This window comes from Mauremys mutica, chromosome 9 (assembly GCF_020497125.1).
Source record: "Mauremys mutica isolate MM-2020 ecotype Southern chromosome 9, ASM2049712v1, whole genome shotgun sequence".
Classification (NCBI taxonomy): domain Eukaryota; kingdom Metazoa; phylum Chordata; order Testudines; family Geoemydidae; genus Mauremys; species Mauremys mutica.
Genome location: NC_059080.1, coordinates 57080229 through 57092854, shown reverse-complemented (window position 1 = coordinate 57092854; position 12626 = coordinate 57080229). Strand labels below are relative to the sequence as shown.

The following is a 12626-nucleotide window of genomic DNA, read 5'->3' as shown; positions in this document are numbered from 1 at the left end:
TTAGAGGAAGTACCTTAAAAGATGAAAAGATACTGCTCACACCATCCACAGTGCAGAGGGACTGAACTGAAACCAGCTTGTCTCTCATATTAAATGTGAAATACTACACTTAAGCATGAACAACAAACCAGTGCTTTTGTCTTTCATTATATGCAGTGCAACAGTAACAATCATGGTTAAGGTTGCCCAACATTTTCAATTATATCCCCATTTTCGGGTGCTTACAACATTAACAACTTTGGGAACTGTGGGATGCAGCGGGCAAAACTGTGGTTCGTTACACACACTTACACTGGAGGATGATCTCTTCAAAGGCCTGTCTCTGCAGCCGGTCCCGGCGCCTCAGCTCCTCTGCAATGTGTCGTTTCCACGTGGGGAAAGTCGCAGCTCTGAGCCCAGAAGTCATCTCACCAGCACTGGCCTCAGCGTCCCGGTTTTCTACTAAGCCGAGCGGAACCAGGCTAAGCAAGTTACTCCTGCCACAAACACCCTCGCACGCTGAGCCTTGCGACTTCCCAGTGCTCAGGACCTCGTGGTTTCTGGAGGGGCCAGAAGAAGGGCGCACAGGCAGAGAGAGACGCAGACAGGACCAGGGGCTCTGTAGTGGGGAGGGAGCAGGGACTACACTCGGGCAGGGAAGAGAAATGCAGACTGCGGGGGTTGAGTAAGGGCAGGACACACTGACGGGGGGGGAGGGGGTGCGCACAGTCTGAGAGGGGCAGCAGGGGGCAGAGCCGGGGGGGGGTGTTAGGGAAGTGGTCAACTACCAGCAGGGCGGGGAGATGGGGCAGGTTGGGGGGAGCGGGGCGCACAGCCTGGGCGGGGCAGAGGGCACCTGGCAGCAGGGCGGGCGGAGAGGACAGTGACAGACTCGGGAGGGGCCGGGCGCGGCAGGGCCGGCTCCCCGGATGGGTCTGACAGGCGGGGGCCTCACCACCACTCCCTAGCCTGGGCACAGCCACTGTCCCGGTCGGCCGCGCCCCACCGGCGCCATTCTCCCGAGCCGCACCTCACCGGGGGCCTGAGCGCTCCGCGTCGCACAATAAAGCCGTTGCCGGCTGCCTCCGGTACCGCCGGGCTGCCCGGCTCGGACAGCAGCCGCCTCCCGCCGCCAGTCCGAGCCCTGGCGGACACCGCAGGCTTTGCCAGCACGGGCGGCGCCTTCGCTGGGCTCGCTGCGGGCGAGTCACAATCGCTATCCGGCGAACAAGCTGGTCATCTCGGCACAAAATGGTAAGTCGGGGGGGGCCTCCCCGAGTCGCCATTTTAGAGGCGGTACCGATAGACGGGCTCTCACCGCGTCGCCATCTTGAAGGTGGCACAAAGAGAGGAAGGTCGCCGCCATCTTGGGGGTGGTGCCGAAAGCAGCAGAGAAACGGGGACGGAGTTTGATCTGCATAGAGACTTCGCCCGTTACGGAGCCGCCCCGCCTGCTTCCTGTGGGGCTGGGCTGGGCTGGGCACAGGCCCAACCGACCCTTCAGCCCGGTTCAGCGCTTGCGAGGCAGACCAGGCCCTCCGGGCGCACCCTGGCCCGGCCTCGCAGTCTTCTGCTGTCGCGGTGTGGCAGTGGCGAGAAGATGGGCCGGGTTCGTGGTGGACCCTCTGCCCGTGTGGCCTCTCGGCTGGAGAGGCGGTGGCGGGGGGGGTGGTGGTGATGGTTTGTGGTGGCCCGTGGAGGGGGGAGTGGTGTGCTACAAATAAAGTACACGACTTATATTTTAATATCAGTAGTCTTACCTTTCTAATGCGATGGATGTGCCTCACCGCAGCCCCTGAGCTGTGAAGGGGGGAGGGTCTCCCTCTCTCCCCCGCTGCAGCAGCCCCCAGGCTGGGGCTGGGAAGGAGGGGGGGGGGTCTCTCTCTTGCCCCAGTAGTCACAGAGCTGAGGCTGAGGAAAAGGGCCATCTCTCCTTGGCAGCTGCAGTCTTGGTGCTGGGGAAAGTTGCCTCTTTCTCTGGCCACCGCAGCCCTGCATGTCCCAAATTCCCCCCACCCTCTCTTCTCACCCCGCTGCCCCCTCCCAGCTACCCCAATTCTCCCAAGGGCCACCACCTCACCTTACATGTGCATCTTCTCTAGGATCCAGGCACAGAATTAGTGGAGTCACATCACACCTGCGTGGCTCCACCAATTAGGTGGGTGGCCCTTCATTCTCCTGTGTGCGGCCGCCCAGGCGTGGACCTTAGAAGGGAATATCTGTGGACCATCTGAATGGAGCTGTTCCGTGCACCACAGTTTGAGAACCTCTGGTGTAGACATAGCCTTAGTGATCCTCATAGTGCAGGCATAGTTATATCGTTCAACTAGCTTATTTTGCTGGGGGAACCAGTATGAGCTCTCCCACCAAAAGCACTTTTTCGCTGCTATAAGCTGTCTCTCCTCACTGGGAGGGTTTGCAACTATAGATATACAGACAAAGCCTTTCTAGTATGGACCTGACTAGGTGAGAGTGGATAGTTGATGTTGGACAAGAAAAAAAGCTACTTTTTAAAAAAAAATTCACAACTGTCATGCAATAAAGTCCTCTGATGGAAAAGAAGCTAGAATGAAGTACAGAGGAGATGCCATGGGTCATCTATCTATGCTGGAGTGGCTTCTGTTGTGTTAATTTAGATAGAATAAATGGGGCACAGATAGTAACATAATCCAGTTCCTGTCCAACATTAAACAAGGTCGGGTTTGGTATACAGAGACCTCAGCCTGTTTCATACCATGTCAAATACACCATAAAAATCTTTTAAAACGTTTATTAAAGATACAGAAAAGAAAGAAAAAGTTAAAGCATTTGAAATGTGAAGCATTAAGTAAGGTTTTCATTTTAACATTTCTTGCTCCCTTTCCCTTCAGATGGAGAGAGTTTTTAAAAGGAAAACTCCCTTGTTTGACAGTCTCTTAGATAATTTCAAAAATAGTAATAACTGCCTTTTTGGGGAAAAGAAGTTAGTTGGGATGAGTTGGAACTGTTGTTATTAAAGTCTGGTCCCATTTCATCACAGGTGGCCAGGTATCTCTGGCCTGGTTTGGTTATGCTCTCTCAGGATTAGGATGAAGAAGGCTCAGGGTCCCAGGCAATGGTGAAGCTAGCTCCAGGAGCCTTTGTGGGGAGGGATAGCTCAGAGGTTTGAGCATTGGCCTGCTTAAACCTAGGGTTGTGAGTCAATCCTTGAGGAGGTCATTTAGGGATCTGGGACAAAAATCTGGTTGGGGATTGGTCCTGCTTTGAGTAGGGGGTTGGACTAGATGACCTCCTGAGGTCTCTTCCAACCCTGATATTCTATCTGTTCTGTGGTTCCCACTCCCAGTCTTTCTGTTTAAGGACTCACAAAGGAAATGGTGGATGGAATAGCCCATCCTCTCATTATTCTGTCCACCAGTTAGGCCTAATATCCATCACACCAATTTTGGTTCATTAATTTCTGATTCTCCATCTTCTGTTTTTACCAGGCATTATTTCAACATAGTCCTTGAATTATATTAATGTGGCCTTTTTTTTTTTTTTGGACTAACTTAGTCTCTCTATCTGTTTCTCTTGCACCTGTTTGTAATGTTCATTATTGAAAGCAACTTGACTTATAATAATAAATGTAATAGGAAGTATTGTAATGTTTTATGACCTTTCATATACTTCACAACTGCACTCACAAATAGGGTAAAATTATAGGCCCAATTATTAGAACACTGCCCGCTGCCAGACACTGCATGTTTATGGCAGGAAGCCACAGACAAACCACATAGACAGACAGTAGCAGGATTATCTGCCATTCAACAGGATCATAGAGGAGGCTGATGGTAGCTCACACTTTTCCCTTCCATATCCTTGGAAACCATGGGAAGACTGACAGCAGTTAGGGGGCTGGTGTGCCTATCATGCTAACTATTATCATCTCATTGTTTCTTTGTACTCCCATGTATGTCTCTCTGGTAGGGACTACCCTTTTGTTCTGTGTTTGTACAGCACTTGGCCCAGTGGGCTCCTGGTTCGTGATTAGGGCTAGTGTGTGCTACAATAATGGCCCCCCACTCCTCTGAGAGCAGGGACCCTACAACTGAAATTCCACAATGTGACCAAGATTTTCCAATACGTGAGTTCCTAAAGTTAAGTACGTGTGAAGATTTAGGATCCTAAAAAGTGAACATTTTAAAAGCACTGAACAGCTCCCTTTGAAGTAATTGACTTCAACAGGGACTACTGAATGCTCAGCTCTTCTGAAACTCAGGTCCCTTCTTTAGGATCCAAATGTGGTCACCCAGTCTTTACAAATTTTGGCCTATTCTTTTTGAGATTGCTCAGCTTTCATTCCTTCTGTGCGTGAATCAGGCTTTATAAAGTTGGGAATTCAAGTAAACTCAAAATAAGGATATTTGAAACAATTAACAAAACTTATCTTGTCCAGCAGGCAATCTGTGAGTGATGAGAGGGCACAGAGGCATTTGGAGCAACTACTGGTACTTCTAATTTCACTGCTCTACAGGCAAAATGCTTCTGAAATTAATGTAGTCAAACTTTACTAGTTCTGGGTCACTGAGAACGAAAATGATGCTTAAAATTGTTGATTGGCTCTAGTTTTCAAGATATGCTATTGGGTCAGTATATATGACCCTTGACTTGGGAATAGCGGAGGATACGTGAGTTATAAAGGGAAGGGATCTCAAATTAAACCAGAAATGACTAAAATACATCTTTGACTGGATCTATGAATAAATCTATAACTGGGTTTGGACAGTACTTGCTTTTTAGGCAAAACAATGAATGATGCAATCTGAAGCTGGTATTGCGTCATACATGATATGAATTGCATCATGTTATTCCTAGAAGTCATGGATGATGCAATCATAATGAAGCTTACATCACTCTGCTGAACAAATTGCCCTATATCAGCTCTAGAAATCATACAGTGTCGTGCTCTCTTATTTGTCAGTTTTTGATTTTGCAAAGGGACACATTTCTGTTTAGCCAAAGTGAGCAGAGATGCCTCATACTTGTGTGAACAGTGCAGATAACTTCTGCTATGTTTGTGGTGAAGTGACTTTTGCATCACAAAAGCGCAGTATAACCGCTATGGTTAAGAAAGCCTATCACCTTTATTTGGGCTGCAAAATTGGAGATCAGGACAAGAGGTGGGCCCCACACATATGCTGCAACACTTGTGCAACAAATCTTCGCCAGTGGTTGAACAGGAAAAGGAAATCTATGCCTTTTGCAGTGTCAATGATTTGGAGAGAGCCAACAGATCATACCAGCAATTGTTACTTCTGCATGGTGCCTCCAGTTGGGAAAGGTGTGTCAAAGAAGAAAAAGTGGACTGTGCATTATCCAAACATTCCATCAGCTATACGCCCAGTACCCCATGGAGAAGGACTGCCGGTTCCTGATGCACCGGAATCATTCTCGCTTGAGTCAGACGAGGAAGAGGATGAAACTTCTGGTCCTGAACCATCAATGTCACAGGACCCACATTTTCTCCCATCCTCCTTCTCTGAACCACACCTCATAACACAAGGTGAACTGAATGACCTTGTCAGGGATTTGGAACTACCCAAGAGTAAGGCAGAGCTGTTGGGCTCCAGACTACAGCAGTGGAATCTCCTGGCAGGTGATGTTAGGGTTTCCATGTTCCGTGACCGTCAAAAGGATCTTGTCCCATTCTTCTTCATGGAAGGTGATCTTGTAGCCTGCAACAACATCGATGGTGTGTTGGCAGCCCTCAACATTGTTCACGATCCAGATGAGTGGAGACTGTTCATTGATTCATCGAAGATGAGTCTTAAAGCTGTTTTACTGCATAATGGCAATGTTTTGCCATCAATTCCAGTTGGTCATGCAGTCCATATGAAGGAAACCTATGACAACATGAAACAACTTTTGAGGTGCATAAACTATGACCAACATCAGTGGCAGCTTTGTGGCGATTTGAAGGTTGTTGCTCTCTTGCTTGGTCTGCAGAATGGATACACAAAGTACTGCTATTTTCTCTGCGAATGGGATAGTCGTGCAAGAGATTCCCACTACATCAAGAAAGATTGGCCACTCCGACAGTCATTGGAGCCTGGGAGGAAAAGTGTTCAGCATCCACCACTTGTTGAATCAAGGAAGATTTTGTTACCACCCTTACACATCAAGCTGGGTCTGATGAATAACTTTGTCAAGGCCATTGACAAAACACAAGCAGCTTTCAAGTACCTCCGTGGAAAATTTCCAAGGTTAAGTGAAGCTAAGATAAAGGAACGTGTCTTTGTTGGTCCTCAGATTCGTGAACTTCTTCGAGATGATGCATTTGACCATGTACTGCGTGGCAAGGAAAAGACGGCATGGAAAGCCTTCCAGTTAGTGGCAATAAATTTTCTTGGAAACAACAAGGCAGACAACTACAGGTTGTTGGTGGAAAACCTCCTCAAGGCATGCAAAAGCCTTGGTTGCAACATGTCACTAAAGATATATTTTTTGCACTCTCATCTAGATTTTTTTTCCACCGAACTGCAGAGCAGTGAGCGACGAGCACGGTGAGCGATTTCACCAGGACATTGCAACAATGGAGAAACGCTATCAGGGCAAATGGAGCCCATCAATGCTTGCAGACTATTGCTGGACAGTGACAAGAGATGCTCCATTTAATGAATACAAGAGAAAAGCCAAGAAGCACCGAGTAGACACTGAATAGGACTAAACTATGTACATAATAGTTTTTTGCCTTTTGTTGCATAATAAATTTTAGTTATATAACCCTTTTGCTGATTTTTAAAGTGTTACATAAACAGGACAGGTGAAATATTATCATGTAAAGCAACCATAAACACATGAAAAGACCTAGGTTTACAATTTATGATTAAAACCCTACTATCTACACAATATACATAGACATAAAATGTAAAAACTTAAATATCTTAGAAACAGTAGCCAATCAGTTGTTTTAATTGTCATATTTGAATTCAGCACATCAAAATACATAGTAAATATCACATTTTATCTCTGAAGCAGACGACTTCTCAAAAATTGTAGACCAGTGTTTTTAATAGGTGATGGGGGGGAAAAAACAAACATTTCATCAAGCATGATTCAGAGTCTACATAAATAGGTTCCCCAAGAACAAAACAAAGGCTTTGTTGTTTTTTCGCAAAGCCAAGAAGTACATGACACTTTAATGGTGTTTGGATGAAATAAATAACTGGTGCATGTGTGTCATGGAGCGTGTGCTCCAGTCTGTTTGCTGTGACTCTCTCAGTAATTTGCATGCCTTCACATTTTATTTTTAAGCAAGATGATTAATGCATATGAAACAAGTTCATGCAAATAGTTACTGAAAATCAGTATACTAGCTGAAGGGCTGTGTGCTGAATGCTCCAAAAAGGAAAGGTTAAATGAGTGTCTCTCAAGATTCCCTGAGCCTGGCCTGGATCCACCAAGGTACTTAAGTGCCTAACCCCTGATTTAGGTGCCACTCCAATCCGCAAAACTCCCACTTGGCTGCTGCCAACCGTGTAGTTCTTAAACTCACTTGGTGCTTACATTTCTTCTGTAAAAGTTCCCAGGCACCCATGTTTTGGCCTCTGGCCATGCACACTGCTGCCTCCCTCTAGGGGTCACACATCTGCTTGAGCCCCAGAGCAATCCAGGAATAGGGTCCGGGGGGAGATAGCCATTCAGCCGCCTGACTCATATGCAGGGCCCATCCCATTGGGGTGCTCAAAGGCTGCCTAACTCCACAGCAAACTGCCAGGGGGAGGAGACAGACCCGGGGCGCCGGAACAGAGGGCCATGGCCCCCTCACTTAAAAGCCCTCCCCAAGCGATGCAGGGATGTGGAGGAGAGGAGTGAGTGGGGGGGCATTATTTGCCAAGTGCTAAGACTAGGTGCAGCACTGAACAAGACAATGGGCCAGACTACCTGCCCTCTGGGCATGTTCACAGTGGGAGGGGACATGTACTGCAAAGATCCTCCATGCAGTACTGCTCTAGGCCAGCCACAGTGTCTGTGTTCAGAAAAGTGCAGGGACTGCTCCCTTTGTGTACCTGGGGTGGGTCAAGCCTATCTACAGCAGCCTAACCTAATTTAAAAGATGTTGCCATCCACGCACTGCTCCTATACTCCAGGAAGCTCAGTTAGGGATTATACTTTACAAAGCCATAAACCTGCCACCCCCATGTACTACCTGAGGCATAATGGCCCCTCTAAAGGCACAATCAAATTCCAAATTACAACTGTCCCTGCGTCTAATTGCTTACAATCTAATAGCCAGACAGCAAAAACTGGGTATCCAAATATGTTCTCTTTGTCAAGTCAGCCTGTGGAACTTGTAGCCACATGAGGAGGCATGCACCACAGGTGACTTTTTAAAAGACTGTATAATTGTATCTTCTATAACAACACATGCAACTCTGCAGGCTAAGGCAAGGGGGAGAAGCTCATGTTTCTGGGCATAAGCTGTGCCTCAGTGGCCTGCAGAAGGAAAAGCTTTGTCCACTTATTGCAGTGCATCCTTGAACAGGTTTATTATAGGGGAGGTTTCCCCTTCCTCAAAAACTAGGTGCATTGGCACTTCTGCCCCCTGCCTCGTTAGGTTATCTTATCTTTCTGCCTTCTGTCTAAGCTAGCACTGTATCCACCACCTTCTCCCACCCAGCCTCTCCCATTTCAGTTGAGCCTCCATTTCTTGTTCATCCTTTTGCTGCCTCTATTGGGGACCCCTCTGACTCGTCTCCATTCTGCCGGACTGCCTCTCACGTCACTTAGGCTGCCTCTACACTGCTAGCTAGGGGTGTGAATCCCAGCTCATGTACACACACTCACGCTAATTCAAGAAGTGCAAGTATAAATAGTGCAACTGCAGTAGCACAGGTAGTGCCAGTGGTGGCACATATGTACATTCAGGTGGGTTTGTATTTGGCAGGGCTAAACTGTGCCTCCACTTCCCATGCCACCACAGATATACTCCTATTTATTTTTGCACCAGCTCTCATTGAGTATGTCTACACAAGCTGGACTCACTCCCACCACGTGTAGAGTAGACATAATTTTAGACTCTCCTCCCTAAGTTTCTTCTCCCCTTTTCTTTCCTGGCCACATCTTGTCTCTCTTTCCCCGCATTTCCTCCCTGCTCCTGAAGCACAGCACTCATTCCCAAAATGGCTACCATCTCACATGACTTTGAATAGGTCGGTAACAACAGGTTGCCATCTTATGCTGCAGGAGATAAACTTTTACTCTGTATATGTGCAGTGTCTAGCAAAGTAGAGCCCAGAGCTTGGCTAGGGTCTCCAGGTACCACTACAGCCATAATAATCATCACCTACGCATTTAGCAAAATTCCATAACTTGAATAAAATCTTGATATTCTTGAAATCTAGGCTTGGCAAGCACATTTACACGGCTCTGGTGGTGTCTTCTGCAGTAAGGGGTTATTGAGAATGGAGCCTTGACTACAGTTCTCTAAATACACCTTTTGGTACAGCATCAGTCAGCACAACATTAGAATCCAGCTTGAGCCATTGCCTATAGCGTGTTCTTTTGATTGCAGCAATTGAGTTTCTTTGGGCAAAACTAGCTTTTGTTCATCTTTAGTAGCTGAAATCAAATTAAGCTAAACTGAGAAGGAAATAAGCACAGCGGTAATTAAGAACAAATTCATGCACATCACATTCTAAATCAGCAGATAATTCTGCGTGGGTGAACCAACTCCTGCATTGAGTGTAACTCACAGCTTTTGTTTTGCTGCCCATGGGAGCTGGCGCAAAGATGAGCTGTAAATAAAATTAATAAAACAAGATAATGGCAATAAACTGAGAGCAAAGGTTCATGGCAATTTTGTACTCAGGATTCATTTTGTTTTCTGTTTCAGCATGATGTACATGGTGGAAAAATATGGTTAATTACAGTTGGACCTAAACACTTCTTCTACCATCCGGGGTTGGACTATACCAAAATGCCTCTGTACAGTGGGAAAGTTTTGACTTCACATCATGTAATGCTACCAATCAGTTCAATATCCTTAACAGAACCTGTTCTAAAATGGTTCTGTTAACAGCCGTATATGAAAAAAACGTAACATAGGCAACAGAGGAAATGGATAATGAGATTTTTTCATATACCGAACAACTGGTATGAATAATAAGCTGGTAATTGCTTACATATATAGAAAATAACATCTTGTGCCTCTGCAGCTCACACTTTCTCTACACTGGAGAAATGTGGCATGCTCAGCACCTGTTTGGAACCCTAGCACTCATGTAACATGTCCACATCCAAAATTGCTAGCAGGAATGCATAGGTGATCACACTGCCATTGGGGTTGCAGATGTGAACAGCTGGCATAATGTGATACTGTCCCAGCTGCATTTCACTGCTCATTCAGCTGTGCATAGTATGCAGCAAAGCCTGTGTCCTCCCTTGTACAGTTTATTAAGTATCTGACCCTGGCTGTAACAAATGTTATACAGAACACAACTGGCAGGTAGTAGACCACATTGTAGATGGCAGTGTTACTGCAGGCTGGGAGGCCCCCTTTACCTTGCGATATAAGACATCCAAATGCACAGTCCACCACGCTGCACCTGCTGATTCTGTAGTTTGGTTTCATGACCTAGAGAAGCAGTGGCTGTGCAGATTCTTTGAGACTCACAGTAGGGATGAAGACCCTTTGAATATTAATATTGAGGAGTGGTAATGTGGACTTCTCAGGAGCAGATAGAAGGGCAAAGAATTAAAAAAAATTTTTTTGGCATCATGCACTTTGTCTGTCCATCCTGCATACACATCCTAGCCACAATAATCAACTAAGACTTGCATCACCACGCATGGTAGCCTCAAGTCCTTTGTCCAACATGAAGAGATTTGCAGATAGTCCTTGGTCAGCTTGGCTAGTTAGATGTCCCTGCAATTCTACATCTTTCCACACACAAATATCTGAGCCCCCAGAAAATGCACCTTTTGTGCAAACATCTCAAAGCGTTTTAGAAAGCTAGGTATTAACCTTGCATTGTAAAGATAAACTGAAGCCCAAAGGTTAACTGACTTGCATTAGGTCATTAGTGAATCAAGTGGCAGAGACAAGACCAGTGCTTAGCATCAGGTCATCTGGGTTCTAACCAGAAAGGTTAGTATGTGGACATTGTCTACTTGCTTTTTTCTTCCTAAACTCAACTCTTTCTTCTAGACATTTTTATACAACATTGATCTTACATGAAGGGAACAATACTGCCTTACTGTAATATTGGCAATAGCTCTTGCACCTGCCAACTCTCATTCTATACTGGGGAGGTCAGGTAAGCTTGTTTTGGAGACTTTAGTCTTGGCCAAGAACCAGGCTTTTAACAAATTATGGTATTCCATAATATCACATACTGTAGCTGAAAACTTGAAGCATTTCTGACAGCTGGAGCTCCATGGAAATTAGCACAATAAGGGAATGTAGCTAATTTTGAGGACTAGAAAAATAAGAGAACTGTGTAGTTAGGGGAATATATTTGAGGGAAATCAGTTGTTTTTTCAACAACTTTCTCCCTTCTCTCACAAAATTTATAACAATTTAATGGGAAAATAACTGGGATAACAGCAGAGTATTGCAAAAGCAGCATTTTTGGTGGGAGAGAGTAACTCAGCTTGGTCAATAGTGACCCCTCTTTAAAATGAGCAGCTTTTGTGGACCAATTTCTGGAGTCCTATTTAGTTCAGAAAGATAGCGGGATGGAAGCAATGAAGGACATCTTCAGGGCTCTAGGCAAGATGGGAAGAGAAGTCATGAAAAGAACCACCACAGTACTAGGGTGTGTGAAATTCATATCTATTTCCTTTTTAGATATAGGATGAGTACTTGGAAAGAGTCCCAGTTAGTTTATTGAGGCTGTATCCTAAGAGCAGATGACCTTGTCACAAAGATAAAAGTAGAATGTCTCCTCTTCCTGCCAGGAGCTGCTCCTCACAGGTAGTCTACCTTTCCCATATTTCTACCATCTCTCCTGCAGAGCTCTGAAGATCCATTTCCCCTGGCTTTAACACTCCCTTGCCCACACAGAACTATACTGCAGCTGCCATCATTCCAGCCAAGGAGAAAAAGTAGATGGGACTCCCTACAGAACCTTGCTGATGTCCCTTATCTAACTCTAGGAACCAGTGATTAGCGGGGAGAGTTTTCTCCCTCAGGCTTGGTGCACAGCCTCACCCTGTCTTTAGTTATATGCCTCATTGGAGGTTTGACCTGCCATTCCAGATTCAGGTACTGAGTTGGTCCCACCCACTTTCATCTATAGAGGCAGCATATGCAAACTTTTTCATTGGTACCAAATTCCAGCATTGAAAGTAGCCAGATGCTGTGCTGCTTGTAAGGGTATCTCCACATGGAGAGGCTAGTTTTGCTCTATCTCAGTATTTCATTTTCTTTAATATGTGAAGTGACTTTTTTAGGCTCCAGTGTGGCGTCTCACTGGGAAAACACTGATACTGTGTACAAAGCTTTGTCTGTTGGCTCACTGCTCATTATCAGTGGGTAAAAGCTTTTCGTAGAACATCTAGCAGAAGTCCCCATCCCCCCACATACACTAATGCACCTTGGTTTTCAATAGGAAAATTATTTTCACTCTTCATATTAGACTATAAAATCACCACTTCAAGCAGGGTATTTCCAAGACAGTGCC

General features: G+C 45.8%; 1 protein-coding gene across 4 annotated transcripts in view; it reads right to left on the bottom strand.

Moving 5' to 3' along the window:
• The window catches only part of ATG16L1 (autophagy related 16 like 1), a 28018-nt gene extending 26806 nt beyond the window's left edge, over positions 1–1212 (bottom strand). For 2 of the 4 annotated variants that reach the window (XM_045031092.1, XM_045031094.1), the window contains exon 1: positions 292–539. In XM_045031092.1, the coding sequence (XP_044887027.1) occupies positions 292–406 (115 nt within the window). In that variant the 5' untranslated portion in view covers positions 407–539. Of the gene's footprint in view, positions 1–291; positions 599–1009 lie in introns of those variants that run through there. The other 2 variants (XM_045031097.1, XM_045031095.1) reach the window with 2 other exon arrangements.
• Positions 1213–12626: the final 11414 nt, after the last annotated feature.